Raw genomic sequence first — 19,645 nt, forward strand, 5'->3', positions numbered from 1 at the left:
GGGAATAGTTTTGGTTTTTTAAACGGTGGTGTATTAATTGCCCTTCTTTGTATTACTGCAAGTGTATTATTCACACTAGAATATCTCATCATATCACTAGGATGTCTTAGTTCAGATCAATCTCATATGCAATATATAATTACAGGTATGACACAGGAAGGCCTCTTCAGGGTAAATGGCAGCATGAAAATGGTAGAACAGTTGCGTCTGCAATATGAGCGTGGAGAAGAGGTGGAACTTGTTAAAGATGGTGATGTCTACTCAGCAGCCAGTCTGTTGAAGTTATTTTTGAGAGAGTTGCCAGATGGGATTATCACCTCTGCCTTACATCCCAGGTTCATTCAGCTTTACCAGGGTAAGTGAGAGTTAAAATCTCCATCCTTCAGTGCACTTTCTTTCTGGATAATTGGTTATGCAGTGAGCATAACCAATACTCTCTGTTCTTAGTTTACTTAGTTTGTTCTGCATTTCCTTTGACTTTAGCTCTCACCTTCTCCCGGAGTGCTCACAGCTGTGCAATTCTGTTACAAGAGACAGAAAATTGTTTCTTCTGTGTTTGGTAAAGTCTGGACTATTTATGATTTTGTAATCCAGTTACATCTGCTGAATATAAACTGAAATCATCAGCTGGTTTCTTTGAGCAAGCTTGTAGACAATAGCTGCAGTGTCTTTAGGACACAGATATATTTCTGTTTTGCTAGGGTGATTTCTGGGAATTTCATTCTAACGGACCCTGAAAAGTTATAACAACTTCATCTGCTAATCAAATTGAATATCCATGGAGCCTGAAGCATACACTGTCTAAGTTTCACTTCTCACTAAGTAATGTGATTGCCCATCAAAAAATGAGCCAGTTTGGAAGTAACAGCAGACTTCACCTTTCATTCCCTGTCATAGCACACTTCAAGTGGTGGATCAAGCATAAGAACAAACATCACTGCTGCTGTGGAAAGTTGAATGTTGCACAACTGTCTGTCAAATGATTTCTCAATCTAATTCATCTGTATCAGTCCATGTTGTTGTTATGTGGAATAGGTGTTGGTTGGCCCTGTTCCTTGAACATGTGGGTCAGTGGCAGTTCTTTGCTCTTGCTGCAGGTGATTGATGCTTCTTCTTGCTGTCTTCCTAAGAAGCTGCAAAGTGAGTGGGTAAATGTTACTAGAGATGTGTTCTTTACAGTAAAGCAGGCAAATGTGATGCATGATGCAGAGGAGGAACTTGCGCTCTGACATGCATCCCTAGCGGGAGATGGTGCAAAGTTCTCACAGGCTTGTCCTGAGGTCTGCCTTCTACTTTTCTTGCCGGCAGTGGAGATGAAGTTTAGCCATTGCCTGGAGGAGGGAGAACACGACCATGTGTTTTCTTTCTTCCCTATTTGGGGCTGTACAGACTGTTGAGGATGCACTGGAGAAGAGCTCTGTACCCCTCCCTTGAGTGCAGGCGTGTCAACTGTAATCAGGTTGTATGTGGGCTGTGTAAAATACTGTCCTCATTTAGTAAAGTTGTTTGGGACCCAAGGGTAGAGTTCAGGAAGTGTCGTGTAAATGCCGTTGATTTACAAAGTCCCTTTTTTCTGGTCATCACTGTGCTTTCTTTGGGTCCTTTAGATTGCACCAGATCTGACTCATGAGCTATATTTAATTATGTTCTTTATCGTAAATAACTGTTTAAGTGGAAATTTTAGGTTGCACCTTTGCTGTTCTACATCCCTGTCCCCACAAAGGTCTTATTGGTATATTGCGCCAGGAACTACTGATGTACTTTTTAAACAGCGCTGTTTGTGGAAAGTGTAATTCGTTCCTGCTTCCCACAAAAAATGCAAAATCCCCCCAGTACTTTCTATGGAAATGAGGTAGATATCCTAACTTACCAGATTTACATACCAAGCTTTCTTGTTTCAAAAAAAAAGTTACTGGTGTAACTTAGGAACCTAGTTCTGCAAAAGTGAGTCTGACTCTGATGTGTCTTCATAGCTAAGTTTGCCTCTGTTGCACAATAAGCTCTGGTTATAGTCCCATTGTTATTTTGATTAGGAAAAAAAAAATCTTATTTGAAAAATGCCAGATTGACTGTTATGGCAAGGGGAAAGCTTTTGTAAAGTTTGAAGAAGACTGAGATTTTTTTGATGCCCTGGAAAATACAGCATAAATGCGTTGCTATGAAAGGCACTGATGACTTTCATGGGGTTCAGATTAGCTTAAGTGGTAGATGGGTCTTTGTTTACAGTTAAATGATCAACCAGCTGTGCAGAGTTGGAGAAGTTATCTATTTACTTATCAAAGCATGTACAAGGGTATTTGTTGCAAAATGGTACCAAGAGAGCACATGCCTGGGCATTCTTTTTGTAACCTATGGAGAAAGTAGGTCAAGCTGTTTCTGAGCCAGCAGGTTGTTAAAAAATAGCTTTGAATCTGGAGCCACTTCGCTTCATGTCTACAGTAAAGGCAATTACAAGCTCTATTACAGCCTCTTGTATTCCCCCTGTTGAAGCTTTGCATGGGAAATGGTTTTTTAGGATTATGTTACAGTTCCTTTGGAATAGTTTCAGAAATTGGTATCAGCATTTTTTTGAGCCAGCTGACATCTTGGCCTGAAAATAACACACAATTACTTTGCTTCCTATGAAAATTGTTAGGGAGTGCTTCCTCTAGTTAAAAATAGCTCAGCAGAAAATTACAAATTTCACCTGTAGCTGTAACCCTTTTTAATTCCAGGTGTAGTCTTTGTTACCAATCCAAAGAGTAAATAATCTGCCCTTTTATGAAAAAGAGAGAACCTGACCCATTGGTAGTTCAGGAAGTCCAGGCAGCTGGTTTGGCATGCTGTCTGCAGCCTGTGCAATGTCATGTGAAACACAGCTCCGCACGCTGCCCCCAAATCCTGATGCACTGCTGTTTATATAAATATTCAGCGTAATGCCAAGACTATGCAGTTCCAGAAGACATCATGTACCGTATCCTAAAGGCTGTTTGGTGTGTCCTGACGTTCTCTCTCTGCCCTTGGAGAAGGGCAGTGGCAGTGGGAGCTGAGAAGGGCCTCCCTCCCTCTGTGAACGATGTTGATGGGAGATGTGTGTACCAAGTGCAGGCCAGGGACACACTTGATAGCGATCTTTGTGTTGGCCGATCTCCTCAGAGCGCCTGACAAATATGAAGGCTGCTCCTTGCAGGGAGTCCTGGGGTAAAAAATGTCCATCACAATCTCTTTTGTGACTGAGGCTTCACTGCAGAGCAGAGCTGTACCTGCCCATGCAAGATGGGCCATGCTTACAGAGCAGTGAAAGTTTCTTTAGAAACCTCAGCTGGAAGAAATCAGCAGCTCCCATACAGCAGTCTCTGCTTGAGCTTGTTTATTCCTTCTGGCTTTTCATTCCTTATCTTTTATATCATGATCACTGACTCTTAAGACATTTGAACATATTAGGAACTCTATTCCCTTTCACAGGTGACTTGCTTTCAGCAAGCCAGGTTGCTATTGTACTTTCCCTTTCCAGCATAAAGAAAGCTTTTCCCTTATGTGAATTTGTTTTTTGTCGTTGTTATTACATTCCCTCCTCCGGAGAAATGTGGGCTCCTGTCTTCCTTTGGTACTCAGTCTAATGAAATTGAATGTCATTTGATCACTGTGGCTTCTTGACATTGCTCCATCCTAGAGAATTTATGGTTTTTGGTGGGCAGCAGCTAGATGTGAGTTCTATCTCACATAACTCCTCCTGCTCACAGCCTGCTACAGCTGGCAAGGTTTTGTCTGGTGCCTGTGAACAGCACTGCTCATTTCAGGGAGAGGGATGGGAGGTGGTGGAAGAAGCAGCTCCCTTCTGGATCAACAGGTCAGTTTAGGGAACACTTAGTAGCCAGCATCTGTTTGAGTTACGTGAACAAGCAGAACCAAAAATACAGGTTGTGTTGGGGGATTTTAGAGGTCAAATTTCAACCTGAACAGTGACTGTGAAAATGAATAAATGAGTGCGAAAATGAGTAGGTGAGAGCTGACACGGTAACTGCAGCAGTGCAGCAAATCAGATTCACTAGATGTCTGTGGTTCTCCAGGCTCTTGTGGCATGATTTTAACCTTTTCCTTTGGCTGTTATTGTCATTTTGGTGTTACCAGGGCTAGTTCCAAACTAGAGAAATAACTTCTGTTTCCCACATGCAGATGTTTATTATGCAGTAAAAACCCTTGGAACAGGATTTCTTACGCAGATGATGACACTCAGCAGAGCTGCAAAAGAAGCGAGAGTGCTCCGTTCCCAATATGTCGGAATGAAGCATAAATATGGGGCTGCAAAGTGCCATAATGATGCAGAGCGAGGGGTCTCAGGTTGGATTGTGTTGACAGCATTCTTAAGATGAGGACTTCCAGCATTTCTACTACCGATGGCAACAAGTCATGATTATTTATTTTTTTTTCCTCTGGGGCAGGATTGTGTCTGAAGCAGATTGCTTCTTGGCAGAGGGAGGCTGGAGTCCCACTTCCCATAGATTGTGGAGGTAGAAAGAAATGCTTTGACTCCTCCAACAGCCTGGTGGGTGCAGTGGTACTGCAATCTACGGCCTGCTGCCTGTGTGCCAAAGATTAACTTCCTAGGGCACGTTGACAGCTACAGACAGATGCAAGCTTTTCTCTGCTCTCCAAGCTGGAGGTATGCAAGGCAGCTGAAAGCTATGCAGACGTGGTAGCGTGACACTGAGCCTTAGACTCTTCCTCGCCTCGGAGCAGAGATAACTAGCTAGGGCATGGCACTGTGCTGATACAATTTCAGTGCTTCCAGGCTGGAGTTGTTTGAGGTCAGACCATTTGAGACATGAGCAAAGCAATTACACACACCTGTCTGTAGGCATCTGTACCTTTACTGATGTTCAGGCAGCATGCTCTGCAGGGGGAAGGGGTAGCGTGAGGAGGGATGGATTGGGGAATTAGATCGTGTCTGTGGCCTGTCAAAGAAACTCAATATGTTCAGAAATAGGATGAACCATTGGAAAATATGTCCCTCTTGTTGTGATCTGTGGGTGTATACTGAAATTAAATAAGACCGAAAACAGTCTTGCAAATGTGTCTGTGCCTCCTACACTTGAGGCTCCTGTTTCTAGTTAATTAACATTTTTAGAGAGACTGCCTGTCCGTTTCAGTTGTCTCCTTGACTTGTCCGTCAGCAGCGAGTCCCCAGCTCAGTTCTAAGGTGCCACGCTGCCCTTGCTGGCTTCCCGGGCCCTTTGCCTGTGGAACGCTATGTTCTGTGTCCTCCGGCTGCTGAGCCTGCACATGGCCTGAGGCTGCTGATTGTATTCTCTTCCTAAGCCCAGAAACCGCCTTCTCATCCCTGGTTTCAAGCCCTTCCTGGTTGCTTGTCTAGCTTAGGCTTCTCTTGCAGACCTCTGCTGGAGTGCCTTCCCCAAATAAAAAAGTGAATGCCTTTGACTCTGCCTTGAGAGCACGTTACCTTTAGCTTTCATTCTCCTTTTACTCCTTTCTCCTTCTCTCTGCTGTATTGGGCAAAATTTTCAAAAGAGCTTCATGTGCTGTGCTTGGAAATCACAAGTGTGTTGGTAGCTGGGCATGTCTGGAAATACGGCTTGAATATAGGTTCCTGAGTTGCCTTTGAAAATCTGGCATTCTGCTCTTTCCATTATTGACAGGCTCGTTTGTCTCGTCTCAGGATGCTGCAGAGACGGAAGCATTTGCTTAGCTTCATGCCACTCTCTTTAATCTGACTGACTAAGAAAGACACTCCTTGGTAGTCTTGACTTCCACGGGACAGCTTGTACTTCGCAAAATTAGGCTTAAGGCTTTGGTACACTTGGTGCCTGTCTGCATGGTAGCATAAACAGCTCTGGTGCTCTGATGTTTCGCTGATGGTCAGTACCAGCTGAGTAAACCCTAGTGATTGACTTTGAAGCAAATTGAAAAATTGTGTAGCAGGTGGACAAAAGGAGCAAAAAAAAAAAATTGGTTGTCATGACTGAAGACTGTTTTTGCTCTCTAATGTTGAAAAGCCATTTTCTTTGAAGTAATATGGTCATGGATAGCAGAGGTGTACTTGTCTTGAAAAGTGTACAAAGTGCATGGAATACTATGTATGCGTGTCAGTTTCTAAATTCACCATGAATTGTAATAGTAATTTTTAGAAGTAGAGCTGAAATCCATGAAATAAGTGGCAGCAGTGGGAGAATTAACAGATTAGCCTTGATTTTTGGATTGTATTGGGAGAAATGCTTGAGTTCCTTCCCTTACTTTTTCACTGGAAAAGGAGTGGAGAGAGAGGAAAGCCATATTTTCTTTTTCCCATTTCACAAGGACAAGGAATTTCATGGCTCAGTAAATGAGGTTTGCTGCCTCGTGTTGTTCAGTGTCTCTGTGTCCGTCAATTTGGGTAATTTCTCAAGATCTTCTGATCTGATACCTGTCTTTGTTCTTGAAAGTACAGAAATGAACAAAGGTTTGGCTGTGCCCAGTGATAAACATCTCTGGTGTTGATCCACACCACGTAATATATCATGGTTAATGAAGAGGGACATCTACCCACCAAATACAACTGATGCCACGAGGCCAATAGCTTGCTTTGTTGTCAGAGCGCAAACCTGTGTTGGGAGTGTTTTGTGGAGGTTATTAGCATGTTTCTAGTTTGGGAGGGATGGAAAATCCTTCAGTAAATGGAAAAGTACCTGTCAATCTAAAGCCTCAGTGAGAGGCTCGGAGAGGCAATTCGTTCTCAGGGGCATTCCTTAATTAGGTGGTGGAAGAGGTGCATTTTTTCCGAGAGATGGCTTTGACTTTCCTTATCATAACTGCAAGCGGTTTATAGTAGAAAACACTGTATGCTAGTTGTTTTGTTATCTAAAGAGAAATATGTTAGGATGGGAATTTTAATGTTTGGGCTATGTGGAAATTAGTTGTGTTTTGTGTTTAAGCTTCATGAAAAGGTAATTAGTAATCAAGTCAGAGACTGTCCAGTCCACTTTGATCAGTGCAAATACAAATCCAATTAAATTCCTTATTGTTATCCATTTAATACAGCCTTCAGAAGCATCCTGAAATTTTGCTGCAGAAATAATAAATCAGATTTCTTACTGTTACCAAGCTGATTCATAGTAGGGAAGACACGACTGTTTTTATTCTGTATAGCTCTAAAACAGTTTTGAAAGAAATACTTGTGATAAATAAGCAAATAAGGTTTTTGCTCATCTGCTTCAGGCATATTTGATATTTGACTTTTCTGAAGGAGCTAATTTCTTAGCTGTAGAAGAAAAGGATATAATTAATCAGTTGGTTGAAATGTTTGGGCCTGTAATTTGGCTGGCATTTTAAACTTTGGCCTGCTGTCATGAAAGAATTTATATTAAGTCTGTGGTTCCAAAACAGATACATAAAAAATGAGTTCTCCATACGTATAAAACTTAAAAAGGCTTCTTTCGCCAAGTACTGTATGCTGCATGTCATGTAAGGCAGGAAGCCTAAGCTTGGAAGCAGATGAAATCCCGCAAGCTCAACTGGATGAAGTGGCAAGTACATGCAAAGTTTGTCAAACTGCAGGATAAACCCTGTTTATTAGCCACAAAGATGTCTGGTTGGAAAGCAGAAATCATATTGTGACTTAATGGTTGAGTTCTCAGGAGATAGTTTCAGGTATTTTTATACAGACTGCTAATTTACAGAGGTAACCACTTTTCAAAGTACTCTACCCTGGAATACTGTGCAATCCAGCCCTGGAATATTTCTGGGAAATGAAAAGCAAAAACCAAGACGAAACTTCTGAAGCATTTGTACATACCTTACAGTGTGTTCAAAGCCCTCCTTTTTTCCCCCTCCTTTTTTCCCCCTCCTTTTTTCCCCCTCCTTTTTTCCCCCTCCTTTTTTCCCCCTCCTTTTTTCCCCCTCCTTTTTTCCCCCTCCTTTTTTCCCCCTCCTTTTTTCCCCCTCCTTTTTTCCCCCTCCTTTTTTCCCCCTCCTTTTTTCCCCCTCCTTTTTTCCCCCTCCTTTTTTCCCCCTCCTTAAATGTTGGGGAAATGTAAAATGTTCTTTGTTCCCCCAACACAAGGCATGGGATGTTTTCCTGCCAGGCTTCTCCTCTGAATGCTGGTACCGCAGGCAGAGGAAGCAACTAGTTGCTGAACTGTTTCAGATGCAGCCTGTTTTATTATGTCTTCTTGACTAAAAACTGGTCTTGAAGACTGAGCAAGGTTTGGTTTTTTTATTCAATGCTAGGTGAATCTCCTTGCTGAGGATTATAACATCATCTGAATGAAAAATGCCTTGTTACCCTGAGCATGGGGAGGATGTCTGTATTCCTGTGGTAAGCCAGCAGCTACTTTGGGACAAAGGAATCTGTTACAGAGAACACAGGTGGTTAGCATTCAGTGTGAGCTCACTTTGGCTTTGTGGAATAAAGTCATCCTTCCAACCACTAGAACTGTTTTTAAACCTTAAAGTACTTCTCTAAGGAAAAGCCAATTACTTAACAACAGTCTTATAGCATTAACACCATCAACCTATAAGGCTGATAAATAAAGAAAAAAAGTACTAGAAATGCATGGCTGCCCTCATGTTGATGGACACTGTTTGTGATTAGATCAGTGAGGAAAACCTTTAGGGCCTGAGGTCTTCTGTCTGAAAGTGCTGTTGCACAAAAACCCAAGAACTCTGCATATGTGAGAGTTTCAGTGAAATTTTGTTCTGATAGAGAGTAGAAATTAATCTTTCCAAGTGTTAAGGCATCCTGTTTTGGCATAAAGGGAAATAAATACTGAATTGTTTTCCAAATTTTGCTTTTGTTAATATGTCAACTTAAGACTTTGGTGGGTGCAAATTACTTGTGTTTTCAGGGTGGAGGAGAGGAGCAAAGAATTTTGCAGGTTTTGAGTTCCATTCCAGAAGCAGTGTGTGAGGCCAAGCTTGTGTTCACTGACTGGGTCTCTATAAACACAGCATCTGTGAAGTTCATGCAATTTTTTCTTTACAAAAAAACTGCAAACAAACAGAAAAACCAACAAAAACCTGCATGAAAGAAAATTGACCTTGGTCATACTTTGATATTACTCAGTTCAGTGTGGGAAACTTTTATCCATACTTAAATTCTAGAAGATTGTACAGTATAACAAGGCTATTCTCTAACATCAGGCCAAGTTTAGGCTTATTATGGAGTGTAACACTGCCCTGAACAGCCTTTTTTCCATAAGCAGGACTCCTCGCTCTAGACTTAGTACAGAGTTGTCATCTGACAAAAGATACAAAATTGAGCTTTTCATAAAATGTATCCACAAAAAGTACTGTAGTACTGTTACTCTAACAACACCTGTGTTTCATGAGACTCCTTGTTTTACTGCTCTTGCTTGCTTCTTTTTGAAGGTTTTCATGGGAGGGGAAGCTAAAGCAGAGTACGAGGTGGGGTTTGGGAAGCAGAGATAACATCCAGAAAGAGCATGGAAGCAAGAGATCTGGTAGAGCTGCAGTTAAAGCAGATATAGCTATGTACCAGGTGGGAATAAACATGCTCCAATGCTGTTAGCTATGACCACTGCTGATTCTGCTCAGGAAAACAGTTACAACATAAAGGTGAGCATGAAACAGTGCCAGTGGTGACCAAGGTGAGCCTCAGGAGAAAGGTGCAGGTTCCCTGAGGAAAATTGAGGGGTTTGGAGGATTCTGTGTCTTTGAAGAAAAATAAGACTAAATTTTAGATCCCACTGCTTGCTCACCCACGTAAGTAAGTTGGCAGCAATATAGAAAACCGTATACATATGTTTTTTCTTCTCTTGTTTTTCCTAGACACTAGAAACGACATGCAGAAGGAAAGTAACTTGAAAGAGCTCCTTAAAGAACTGCCTGATGCTCATTACTGCCTGCTGAAGTATCTGTGCCAGTTCCTGATAAAGGTTGCTGAACATCATGTAGAGAACAGGATGAACCTTTGCAATCTTGCCACAGTATTTGGACCAAACTGCTTTCAGTAAGTTGGAATTTTCACTTTTCCCCTTATGTTGACGGAGAGTGTAAGGGAGCAGATGGCCAGAAATGTGGCTCAGAACCCTAATTGTCAGGGTGATCAAACGGAGGCCATGACTGGGGCTGTATGATAAATTTTAGTGCTAAAGCTATTGTTTGAACTGAGTGGGAGTTGAGTTGCTCTCCCATCTCCTCTTGCTATTTTGCTAAACAGTTGGTCAGTTTTCTATTGCTGTGTCGACAGCAGAGCAGGAGTAGAACAATGAAAGGCCTTCAGACTGTGTAAGTGCAAGGAGACTTGTGCTCATACAACTTTCTTCCTTTGCCATCAAATAATATGGATGCTTCCCTGCAGTAGGCTTTGAGAAAGGGTACGTGGGGGAAAAGGACTCCTATGCAGCACCCAGGTGCTGTGTAATTTCTAGAGATGGATACTGCATACTCTCTGCAGATTTGGCCTTGTGATCTAGTGTCTGTCCTCAAGATGCTGATGATTCTGGGCTCTTTATCCTTCTAGTATATTTAGAAACTGGTCTGAAGGTTATGGGGTTCCCGGTCTCTTGAGACTTCTTACTGGACTCACTAGTTTTACTGGTTTCTTTCATTGGGCCCAGTTCCTTGGTGCTTGTGGTGAAGATAGCATGTTGTACGTGCTAGTGGAGCTTGCAGCAGTAGCAAGAAGAGTTATTTCCAGGTGTGAGAACACACTTGAGTAAGAATGTTTCTGTTGAGTCACTGCTGTGATGCAGTGCACCCTTAGGGTCTTCACCCCAGTCTTGTCTGTAATACACCCACTGGCTGGCAGCCAAGATCTAAGACATGGGAGACAGGTAGGGAGTTTAGTTCAGTCATCAGTCATGAAAAATGTGTGGTATCAGCGGAAAGAAACAAGTGAGTACCTTGTAGCAAGTGTTGGATTGGTACTGGTCCTTTTAAAATTTCACTCTGGAATAATACTGAGTTGCATAATGAGACTTAGATTAGATTAGTTGCCTAATGAGACTTTCTCCATAGGCTTCCTCTGTAGCCAGTGGAAAGAAGTAGACTTCTTTAAGCGAAGAAAACAGAAATTAGGCTCCTTCTAATGTATTGAGCTGCTTCCACATATCTAGGCTAGATGTTGCCTGCTCACTTTTTAAAAGAGAGTATCTTTTTCCATTGATTAGGGAGTGAACACATGGAGATGCTGTTAGCTATGACCACTGCTGATTCTGCTCAGGAAAACAGAGATGAGACTTTTAAACCAAAGCTTGTCCTTGTCACTACACTGCTGCCTCATCTTAAGATGTTGCTCATGGATGGTGAAGGTGAATATGTCAGGATTAAAACATTTGCTGTGTCAGTACAAAAAGATAAAGCATGTTTTGAAAAGAATTTTCTTCCTCTCCAAAAGAAAGAAAGCTGAAAAGACGGTAGTATGTGCAGGAACGCATGAATATGAGTGTTAGTGGAAGTACAATACTGCAAATTTTTGGCAAGGAAAACCAAAACAATTTTTAAAGATTACATTTGTATGGGCAGTTTGGGAAATTCCATCTAAATCTATTAGTAGAGTTAAGAGCAAACAAAATAAATTAGAAGATCTGAGTCCAATGGCTAAATCTCTATTACTCAAACTCCCAAGTGGCTATTAGAATAATTTTTAGTTTACTCATCACTTCATTCAGGAAAGTTTGAAAATTCACTCTGCATACTTTTTGGTGTATAATGCAGAGTGTTGCAGTTTGGAATTGCAATTGGCATTCCTTAAGATTAAACCAAAGCATACCTCTTAAAAGCTGCATGCTTGTTGCCTCAACTGATCTCTGCTCCTAAGATGGCGTAGAAAAAATGTAACAGTTTTTGTAAGGTGTAAGGCCTGCACATAAGAGGGGCAGAATCACATCATTCCGTTGCAGAAGACTGAGAAAGGCAGAGTTCATTGGAGATGAAAACACAAGGCTCGTGTCTGTATGAATGCAGCCAGCTCTGCAGTTGTGGCATGCGTTGAAATAAATGCTCATGTAGCAAAAGAGGCAGTGAAAGCAAGGCTTGACACTTAACAAATGGCTAATGCATTTTTTAGAAAACCCAAATATGCAGAATTATGGATGTAGGTTTATATTTGAACTAAATTTCACCATCTGTTTATTCAGCTGTGTGTTTCATCAGACCTTGATCTTCAGGGTAGTTCAGGATTCTGGTCCAGACGCAAAGATTGTGAGCAACAGTCCAAATACCTTTTTCTCCTGTGTTAATAGATGCTGGAACTCTGACCATCTGTATCAAGAAAGATTTAACAGGAGGAGGAAAGAACTTGCAGTGCTGAACTTTAGGCATTGAGCTTAGCCAGCTGGTTGGCCAAGCAGCCAGAGAGAGATCCGCAGAACACAATTCGGAGCTCTGGAGTAAGGCTCCCTGAAGCCTGCTTGGCAAGGACTGTTTTACTACTGGCTACAGGCAGCCCCTAGTGAGACTAGCAGCACAAATTAAATATCAGCAGTTGGTTGAAGCGAACACTTCTCTCACTTTGCATGACTTGTTCAGAGCAGTGTATGGGGTATTTCTCTGGGAGAAGGAAAGAAGGCTTAGCATCCAGCTTGTCAGCAATTACACTGCTGAAGGAGGAAGATCTGAGATTTTTCCATCAGAAATTCATACTTATGTCTAAAATCAGTGTCAGAGTCTATGTAGTTAATGCACAGTGTCAGAGGAGATAAAGCCCATCTGCTGATAGTGAAGGATTGCTTTCTGCAAGGTATTTTTAGTGACATTTTAGTTATTTAGACATATCTCCTACTCCATAACTGAAGCTGTTTAAGAATTGAATAAATCTCATTGTTGGGCCACTTTCGAGGCATTCAGGCTTTGTTTTAATTCTCTTTGGCTCATTCTATTTTTCTACATCATGTTCTCAGTAGTTTATCTCATCTCCTAAACTTTCAACCCTTACTGCTTTTATCTTATCCACTACTTCCCCTGCTTCCTTACTTGCTGTTTGATGGACTGCGCTAGTGCTTTTCTAATGAATGGTTATCTTGTGCTTTCTGTATTTCTAATTAATAGAAGAGAGGAGAAAATGGCTAGTTGCATTCCTTGTAATGAAGTGTGATGTAAGATACAGGAAAATGTAAAGGGCAAGGTCAACAGCTCAAAAAAGGAAAGTATGATGGTTTGAGATTTAGTGCGCTGTTTTCTTCCAACTTGGATTGTTCAGATTTATTGTGGTGGAAACCAAAGGTCAAGTATAGAGAGAAATACAGCCCTTGAGGAACAACGAGCATGAAGGTATAGGAACATAAATAGTTCTCTTTTCTGTCACTGGGCTAATCTGTGGAGTTTTAACACTTGCAGCGCGGTTATTCTTGGAGGAAGTTATTGTCCATTGTCCTGACTGTATTTCAGCTCCTGTAGAGCTGTTGCCTTAGTTGTGGCCTGCTGTGTGTCTCTGCTTGGCTCTCAGCTTGTGCTGAAGAGGAAGGAGAGGACCAGCTGGGATTTCTCTCCTCCTCTCTGCTCTCTTGGAGCTGCCTATCAGAGAGGCTGCTGTACTTGTCCTGTCCTTTGGTTGGGATGGTAAGAGACGTGAGGTCTACCAGTTACAGAGTAAGCAGAGTATCCATTTGCACCCTTTTTTGCAGCTCTCTCTCAAAGAATGATCTCTGTGTGTGGCCTCTGTCATTTAAGCCCTCACTTACCTGGCTGTGTTTTGTTCCAACAGAGATTAAGCATGTTGTGAGGGATTGCTCCATCCCCTCCAAAAGTGACTGACAAATGTAGATATCCAGTTAAAATGCTAGAGTTAGATGCAGTTATTTCTGTATGATGACTACATAATAGTCATACAAAGCTGGAATTTCCTGATGAAAAATGAAGCTTTTGCTGGAGAAAAATATTTTTCATATAGCTGAAACCAGTCAGTAAAATCTTTGTGGCAGCATTACTCTAACTACTTTGCCTTACCTGCATTACCTGCATTTTGCATCGTGCATCTACTGGCAAGCAATATAGACAGAGATGGAATTACTGAGTCGATTTAGACTCCTAAATCTGGTGTTACAGAAAATAATTTAGACCAGATTTTAAAAGGTGGGCAGTGAGATACCTCGTGGGATTCTCCAGTGTCTCAGAAGCTAAGGCACTTCTGTAAAATCTCAGTAGTGACATATGTCCTTGTGTTTGGTCCAAACTGTTGAGACATAAGTTTATAAATGATGTAGAGCACGTAAATGACTCGCACGTACTGAGATGAACACCTTCCTCAGCTTAGTGTTGCTGTGTCTTCTGATCTTGCAGCAGTCTGCAGACACAAATCTCTGCCTGTTTTCAGCTGCACCAGTTTGTGGTCCAGTGTGTTAAGACAAATCACTTTGATCAGCTGAAGTACAGGGCCGAGCTGTGGCCGTGAAATCACATCTGTTCCAGACACAGTAACATCTGTCTAGAGGGACAGAGCAGACTGCCTGAAATTGTAAGCTCTTAAAATAGCTACAGCTCTGCTCTCGTGCTTGTTGAGGGGCTCATGAGCATCTGAGGTACTAATGAACTTGTTTTGCGAGGGCTGGAGAACAAAAAACCCATGTAGTGTTCCCTGTCCTCTGAGTCCCTTCATTTCTTGCAGGATCCCCTAGGAGAATGGTAGGGTGGCTTTGTGGTGCTCCTGTACAAAAGGTACTGTACAAACAGCAAAAGTAGCAGTCAGAGAAGACAGAGCATGTAACCCTCAGTGGTTTGTAAATCTGGATTATGGTGCTGTCATTCCACAGCTACTTCTGCAAAGCCACTTAAGGAAACGGTAATGTGCATTCTTCATCTCAGACAGAGTGGGGTCAAACACTGTCAGGAATTTGAAATGAGACGCACCATTTCACATAGAAATCGCTGGTTCTCAGTTGTGACAGGGAACTGTCAGCAGTTCCTGCATGAGGAAATCGGTCCAGTGATCTCTGTCCAGCTTATTACAGGCGGATGACTACATCCCAAGTCCTCCTGGCTCTCGCTACCACTTGAAGCAGATTTCTCAGGTGTGGTGTGTGGTGACAGAGCCTTGTAGTGATGCCTTGCTAGATGCAGTTGTGTTTGGATGTTACTGCACCATCCTCAGTAGGGTCTGGAGATTCACTCTCTCAGAAGCCCACTCTGCATTTACCCTGTTACAGCTTGTTTACAGGGACCCTGAGGTAAATTCATTTAACTAACATGTGAAATGTAATTCATTCACAGTGAGTTAATCTGACCTCAGGTCATTTCAGTTCTGAGTAAGCGTTGTAACACAGGGCTTTGATGTGGTTTAACCCGTTTGAGACTAGCTTTCTTGAGCATCGCCATGGAAGCAGACACACTTTTGGCTTAAAGAGGTCTGGAAGAACTAAAAGAACAAGTGAGCACTGGACTGCATGGACGTAAGTGGCACAGAGCTGCTGTGGGTGGGCCAGCTATGCTGGTAGAAGATTGTAAAGAAGTGTGAAATACTGCTGGGTGTCATATTTTGAAATGAAGGACTAACAACTTGATCTTACTCCCAAGTAATGTTTTAGCTTTGAGAACTACTGCTTTTTCTGCTTTAAAGTGGCTTCACCAATAATTTCAGTCTTTAATATCCTGTAGAACTTGTGGTTCTAATGCACCTTTGCCTGAGGCCCTCCTAGACTGAGTCAGATACTGTTAATACTGGTGCCTCATTTAGACAAAGCATATTTTTTCCAAATACTTAATGTGGAGCCACTGTGCTTTGTGCACAGATCAATCTGAGCATCTCTCTGGGAAGGGCAGGGTGTCTGAGGAATCTAAGGGGGGACACTAGAGAATTTGCTTCTGTCACTGCCTATGCTCTGTATCTGTTCATGACTTTGAAAGATATTGCAAGAATCTAGTGGGAGTTTCCCAGCTCAAATCTTAGAGATAGACCTAAATCCATCAACATTTTTTTCTTCTAGAAATGACCATAGAAATTGCAGGTTTATGCCTCCCTTCTAGAAAATGTGTTTCTGGTAGCGAAGCTAATGTTCCGCTGCTGTTTCTGGTGCTGCTGGTGCATACATGGCTATAGGGTGATCAAGTCCACCAGTTGAGGATTTTGTAACCTGAGTAAGGTGTGAATCTAACTCTATAAGCAACTGGCTAATTAACATGCAAATTGTACATAAAGGAACCATAATTATGAACACAATTTTGCTAAAATGTTTCAATAAGATCTTCACAAAAGAGTTTGAAAAATTTCCAAGGAGTAGGGTGTGGATCATGAAAGTGGTAGTGTGAGGAATAATTTCTCGTGGGACGGAGTTTTTCTAGTTAGTTGAAGTGGAATTTGTGGATATTAGGACTTTCAGACTAAGAAAAGCTGAAGATATTATTTTTTTTCACACATTTTCGGAGAAGTCTAGTCAGAGTGGTGGATCATGCAGTGTGGCAACAGATGGGTTTTAACTTGTATAAATATGCAAGTGCTCATAATCTAAACTTCTTACATATGCTCAGCCGAAGATCTATTGCAAGGAAAAGGTCACCATGGATAGCTCAAAGAGTCTAATAGTCCTTGCCATGGTGGATGTCTAATAACAACAATTAAAAGAAAAAATAAATAAGAAACTTTGTAAAATAGGCTTGTTTAAGTGGCAGAGAGATGGCAATGGCTAATGTATGTTACACTGCCATTAAAATGAAACAATTTATGCTGCTCTACTTGGTTACATTCAGAGACAGGTGATAAAAAAGACTAAAGCCATGAGCTGTAGTGTTGTGTTCTGTGTATGTGTCTCGCCATACACGTACAGAATTGTTCAGAACAAGATATTAGACTTTTCACAGGTATGATTTAATAAAGTTTAACTGACAAAGTAACATGGGGAAGGGAGGGCAAGAAAGCATGGAATTGTGCAGAAATTAAATACTGTTTCTGTGCTTTGTGGAAATTTTATAGGCTGGGCTGTTTTTCAGCCAGGAAGCATTTTTTTATATTAGCTTTTGCCAGTAGGGAGGTGTTGGCTGAAGTTCCCAGCAGATGTGGTTTAGGTCAAGGTTCTGCTCTAAAAATCCTTGAAGCTATTTGGAGTCTTTATTTTGACTTGAACTTGCTCGAGTACATTTTAAGTCCATTTCCTAGGAATGAGGTACAGGGGTGCCAGGATTATTTCAGTGGTATGCTGTTTTGGAGAAGTACGTCGGGAGGGTAACAGTCAAGATTTACCTGAATTACCAAGCAAGCTCTGCACCGTGCCAACTCTGGAGCACGTTACTTAGCACAGGAAGAGCGATTTCCTTAAATCAAGATGATTGCATGGGTCTATTGCATATGTACACTTTCTTTTATTCTGACCAGTTACTATCATTTAGTGAATATGTGACGTTCTTTAAACTGAATTGGCCCATGTATACATGCACATCCGTCAATAGAAGTTGTTGCATTTTTTCTTTATTTAGTCTGAGGCCAGGTTCCACACCAATGAAATCAGTGGGTTTATTTAAGGCAGCTGAGACTGACCCGTTTTACAATTGACAATGTTCTGTAGTGTAAAATAACCCAATTCCTTTAAACTTCAGGTCCTGTGACTCTAGCATGTATTGAATGTTGGAATGTCAGCAGTAAAGATTCTCCTGTGGAGTTTACAAAGATGCGTTCCGCTGCAGTGGGATCTTCTCCCTGTTGACATGTAGATGGACTACAGAGAGTAAAATACTGAGAAGGATCATAACGTGCAACCCCTACAAGAAGACACTTTTTGATGGCAAATTTCTGGGGGCATCTGCTCTCAGAACTGCCTTCTTGAAATGCACATCTGGCCCCAGTAAACTATAGTTACAGTTATACAGTAGATAGTTATTTGTAAATTTTAATTTACTGGTTATAGTAAACAATACAGTACACAATTACTTCCAAGTTACATCCCTGTAAAATATCTCAGATGGCATTTGTTTAACTTTTGGCGGTTGGGTTGTTTTTTCCTCTTGTACAACCACTATTTGTCCTCAGCCAAAAAATATTTGAAACTTTTTTTGTTTCTGGTTATTGCTCCCCTACTTCTTCCCTTTAAATCTTTCCTGTGTTTTCAGTATCTCCTGATCTGCAGCCTCTGACACTTTATAAGGTCCTTAGAAAATTCACATCCATGCAACCACTTTGTGGATTTTTCAGAGGAGACTGCATCTGTTGGAAATACTGCACAGTGGGAGACACTGAATGATTGGAGAAGTATTTTAAAATGCTGAAGAAGATTCTTCAGAGATCTTACTTTTGCATGAAAACAGAATTTAAGTAGGTTTTGGACACCAAAGTCCAATAAAATGTGCATAAAGCCTACATTCCAGCAGATGAAAATTAGATGCTTCAATTAGTTGTGTGCTCTGTTGTGAGTAACACATAAGGAAGGCAAAGGAGCATAGACTGGAATACAACGCTTCTTCCAAATCAGTATCTTGCCTTTTCTTTTGTGTGTCCCCTTAAGGTCTGTGACAAGCAATTCCCGGCTGCATAGGGGCCTGTTTCAAGAGAGCAAGAAGGTGCTGCTTCTGCAGCCGAGTGGTTGGTGGTTCTCCCAGAGAGTGGAGGTTAAAACCATCTTTTTATATGAATCTTTCAGGCTGTTCTGCAGAAGGCAACCTCTATCTCCATGTTTTAAAAAAGCCCTGTGAGTTGTGAGCCTACCTTCAAGAGAAATGACAACTCAGAAACTAGATTAAGAAATCTGATATACAGCATAGAATCACCTGAAACTGCGAAGATCTTGCTTAACTTTTACTTTTAGTGTTCTGCTCAGCATGTGGGCTTTCTTAATTTTTTGACTCATCCTTCTTGTATACCACTGAGGTCATCACAAACCACTTTTTGGAGGAATCTGACTTCCCATTAACAGTTCAGAGCACTTAAATGCCTCGTGCTGTCTGTGTTGCAGTCATGAACCCAACTTTTAGCAAAATTGGTGGTATCTCATTTGGTGGTTGCCTCAATTAGATCTATACCTAGATTCTGTGGAGTAGATAGTTTAATTAATAGATATGGTATTTAATATCAGTAAGAAAAACTGCAAACAAACCGTCATAGTTGTTACCACCATCGACACAATCCTCCTTTCCAAGATAAAATTTTCTATGCCTGCTAGCCAGCCTGTATCCACAATCGAAATGTTAGAGACTCCATATAGTTTAACTAATAGATATGGTATTTAGTATCAGTAAGAAAAAACTGCAAACAAACCGTCATAGTTGTTACCACCATCGACACAATCCTCCTTTCCAAGATAAAATTTTCTATGCCTGCTAGCCAGCCTGTATCCACAATCGAAATGTTAGAGACTCCATGCAGGAACTTTTGTACGTTGAGTACCTATAACACTCTGCTTTGTGTTCTGTCCAATTTTAGCGTGCCGTCTGGATTTGAAGGTATAAAAGAACAGGAGATCTGCAACAAGATAATGACAAAAATGCTGGAAAATTACAATACCTTGTTTGAATTGGAAGGTTTGAAGAAGGATGAAGAAAAGCCTGTGTGTGAAGAGCTAGCAAGAATTATTTTGGTAAAAGTGAGTATCTCTAATATTTCATTTTATTATAGCAAATCAATAATGCAGACTTACTACAGGCTTCAACTCAGAAATCTTTTAGGTAAGTGGGAGGCAGGCACTGTTGTAATAATGTTCTATGTTATTGATTGGTATACAGTTTACAAATCGACTCTGCTGATAGGCTGATTTTCATTACTAGTCTGGAAGTTGATTCTGTTGAACATCTTTAT

General features: G+C 41.3%; 1 protein-coding gene across 1 annotated transcript in view; it reads left to right on the top strand.

Annotated features, from left to right (window-relative positions):
- The window catches only part of LOC104160117 (protein FAM13A-like), a gene marked incomplete at both ends in the record, with an annotated part of 22,574 nt that extends 3,141 nt beyond the window's left edge, over positions 1–19,433 (top strand). The window contains 4 exons of the mRNA XM_009698177.1: positions 146–355; positions 1,460–1,466; positions 9,770–9,943; positions 19,274–19,433. Coding sequence (XP_009696479.1) covers positions 146–355; positions 1,460–1,466; positions 9,770–9,943; positions 19,274–19,433 — 551 coding nt within the window. The remainder of the gene's footprint in view (positions 1–145; positions 356–1,459; positions 1,467–9,769; positions 9,944–19,273) is intronic.
- Positions 19,434–19,645: the final 212 nt, after the last annotated feature.

The sequence above is a fragment of the Cariama cristata genome, unplaced genomic scaffold (genome assembly GCF_000690535.1).
Source record: "Cariama cristata isolate BGI_N322 unplaced genomic scaffold, ASM69053v1 scaffold10534, whole genome shotgun sequence".
NCBI classification, from domain to species: domain Eukaryota; kingdom Metazoa; phylum Chordata; class Aves; order Cariamiformes; family Cariamidae; genus Cariama; species Cariama cristata.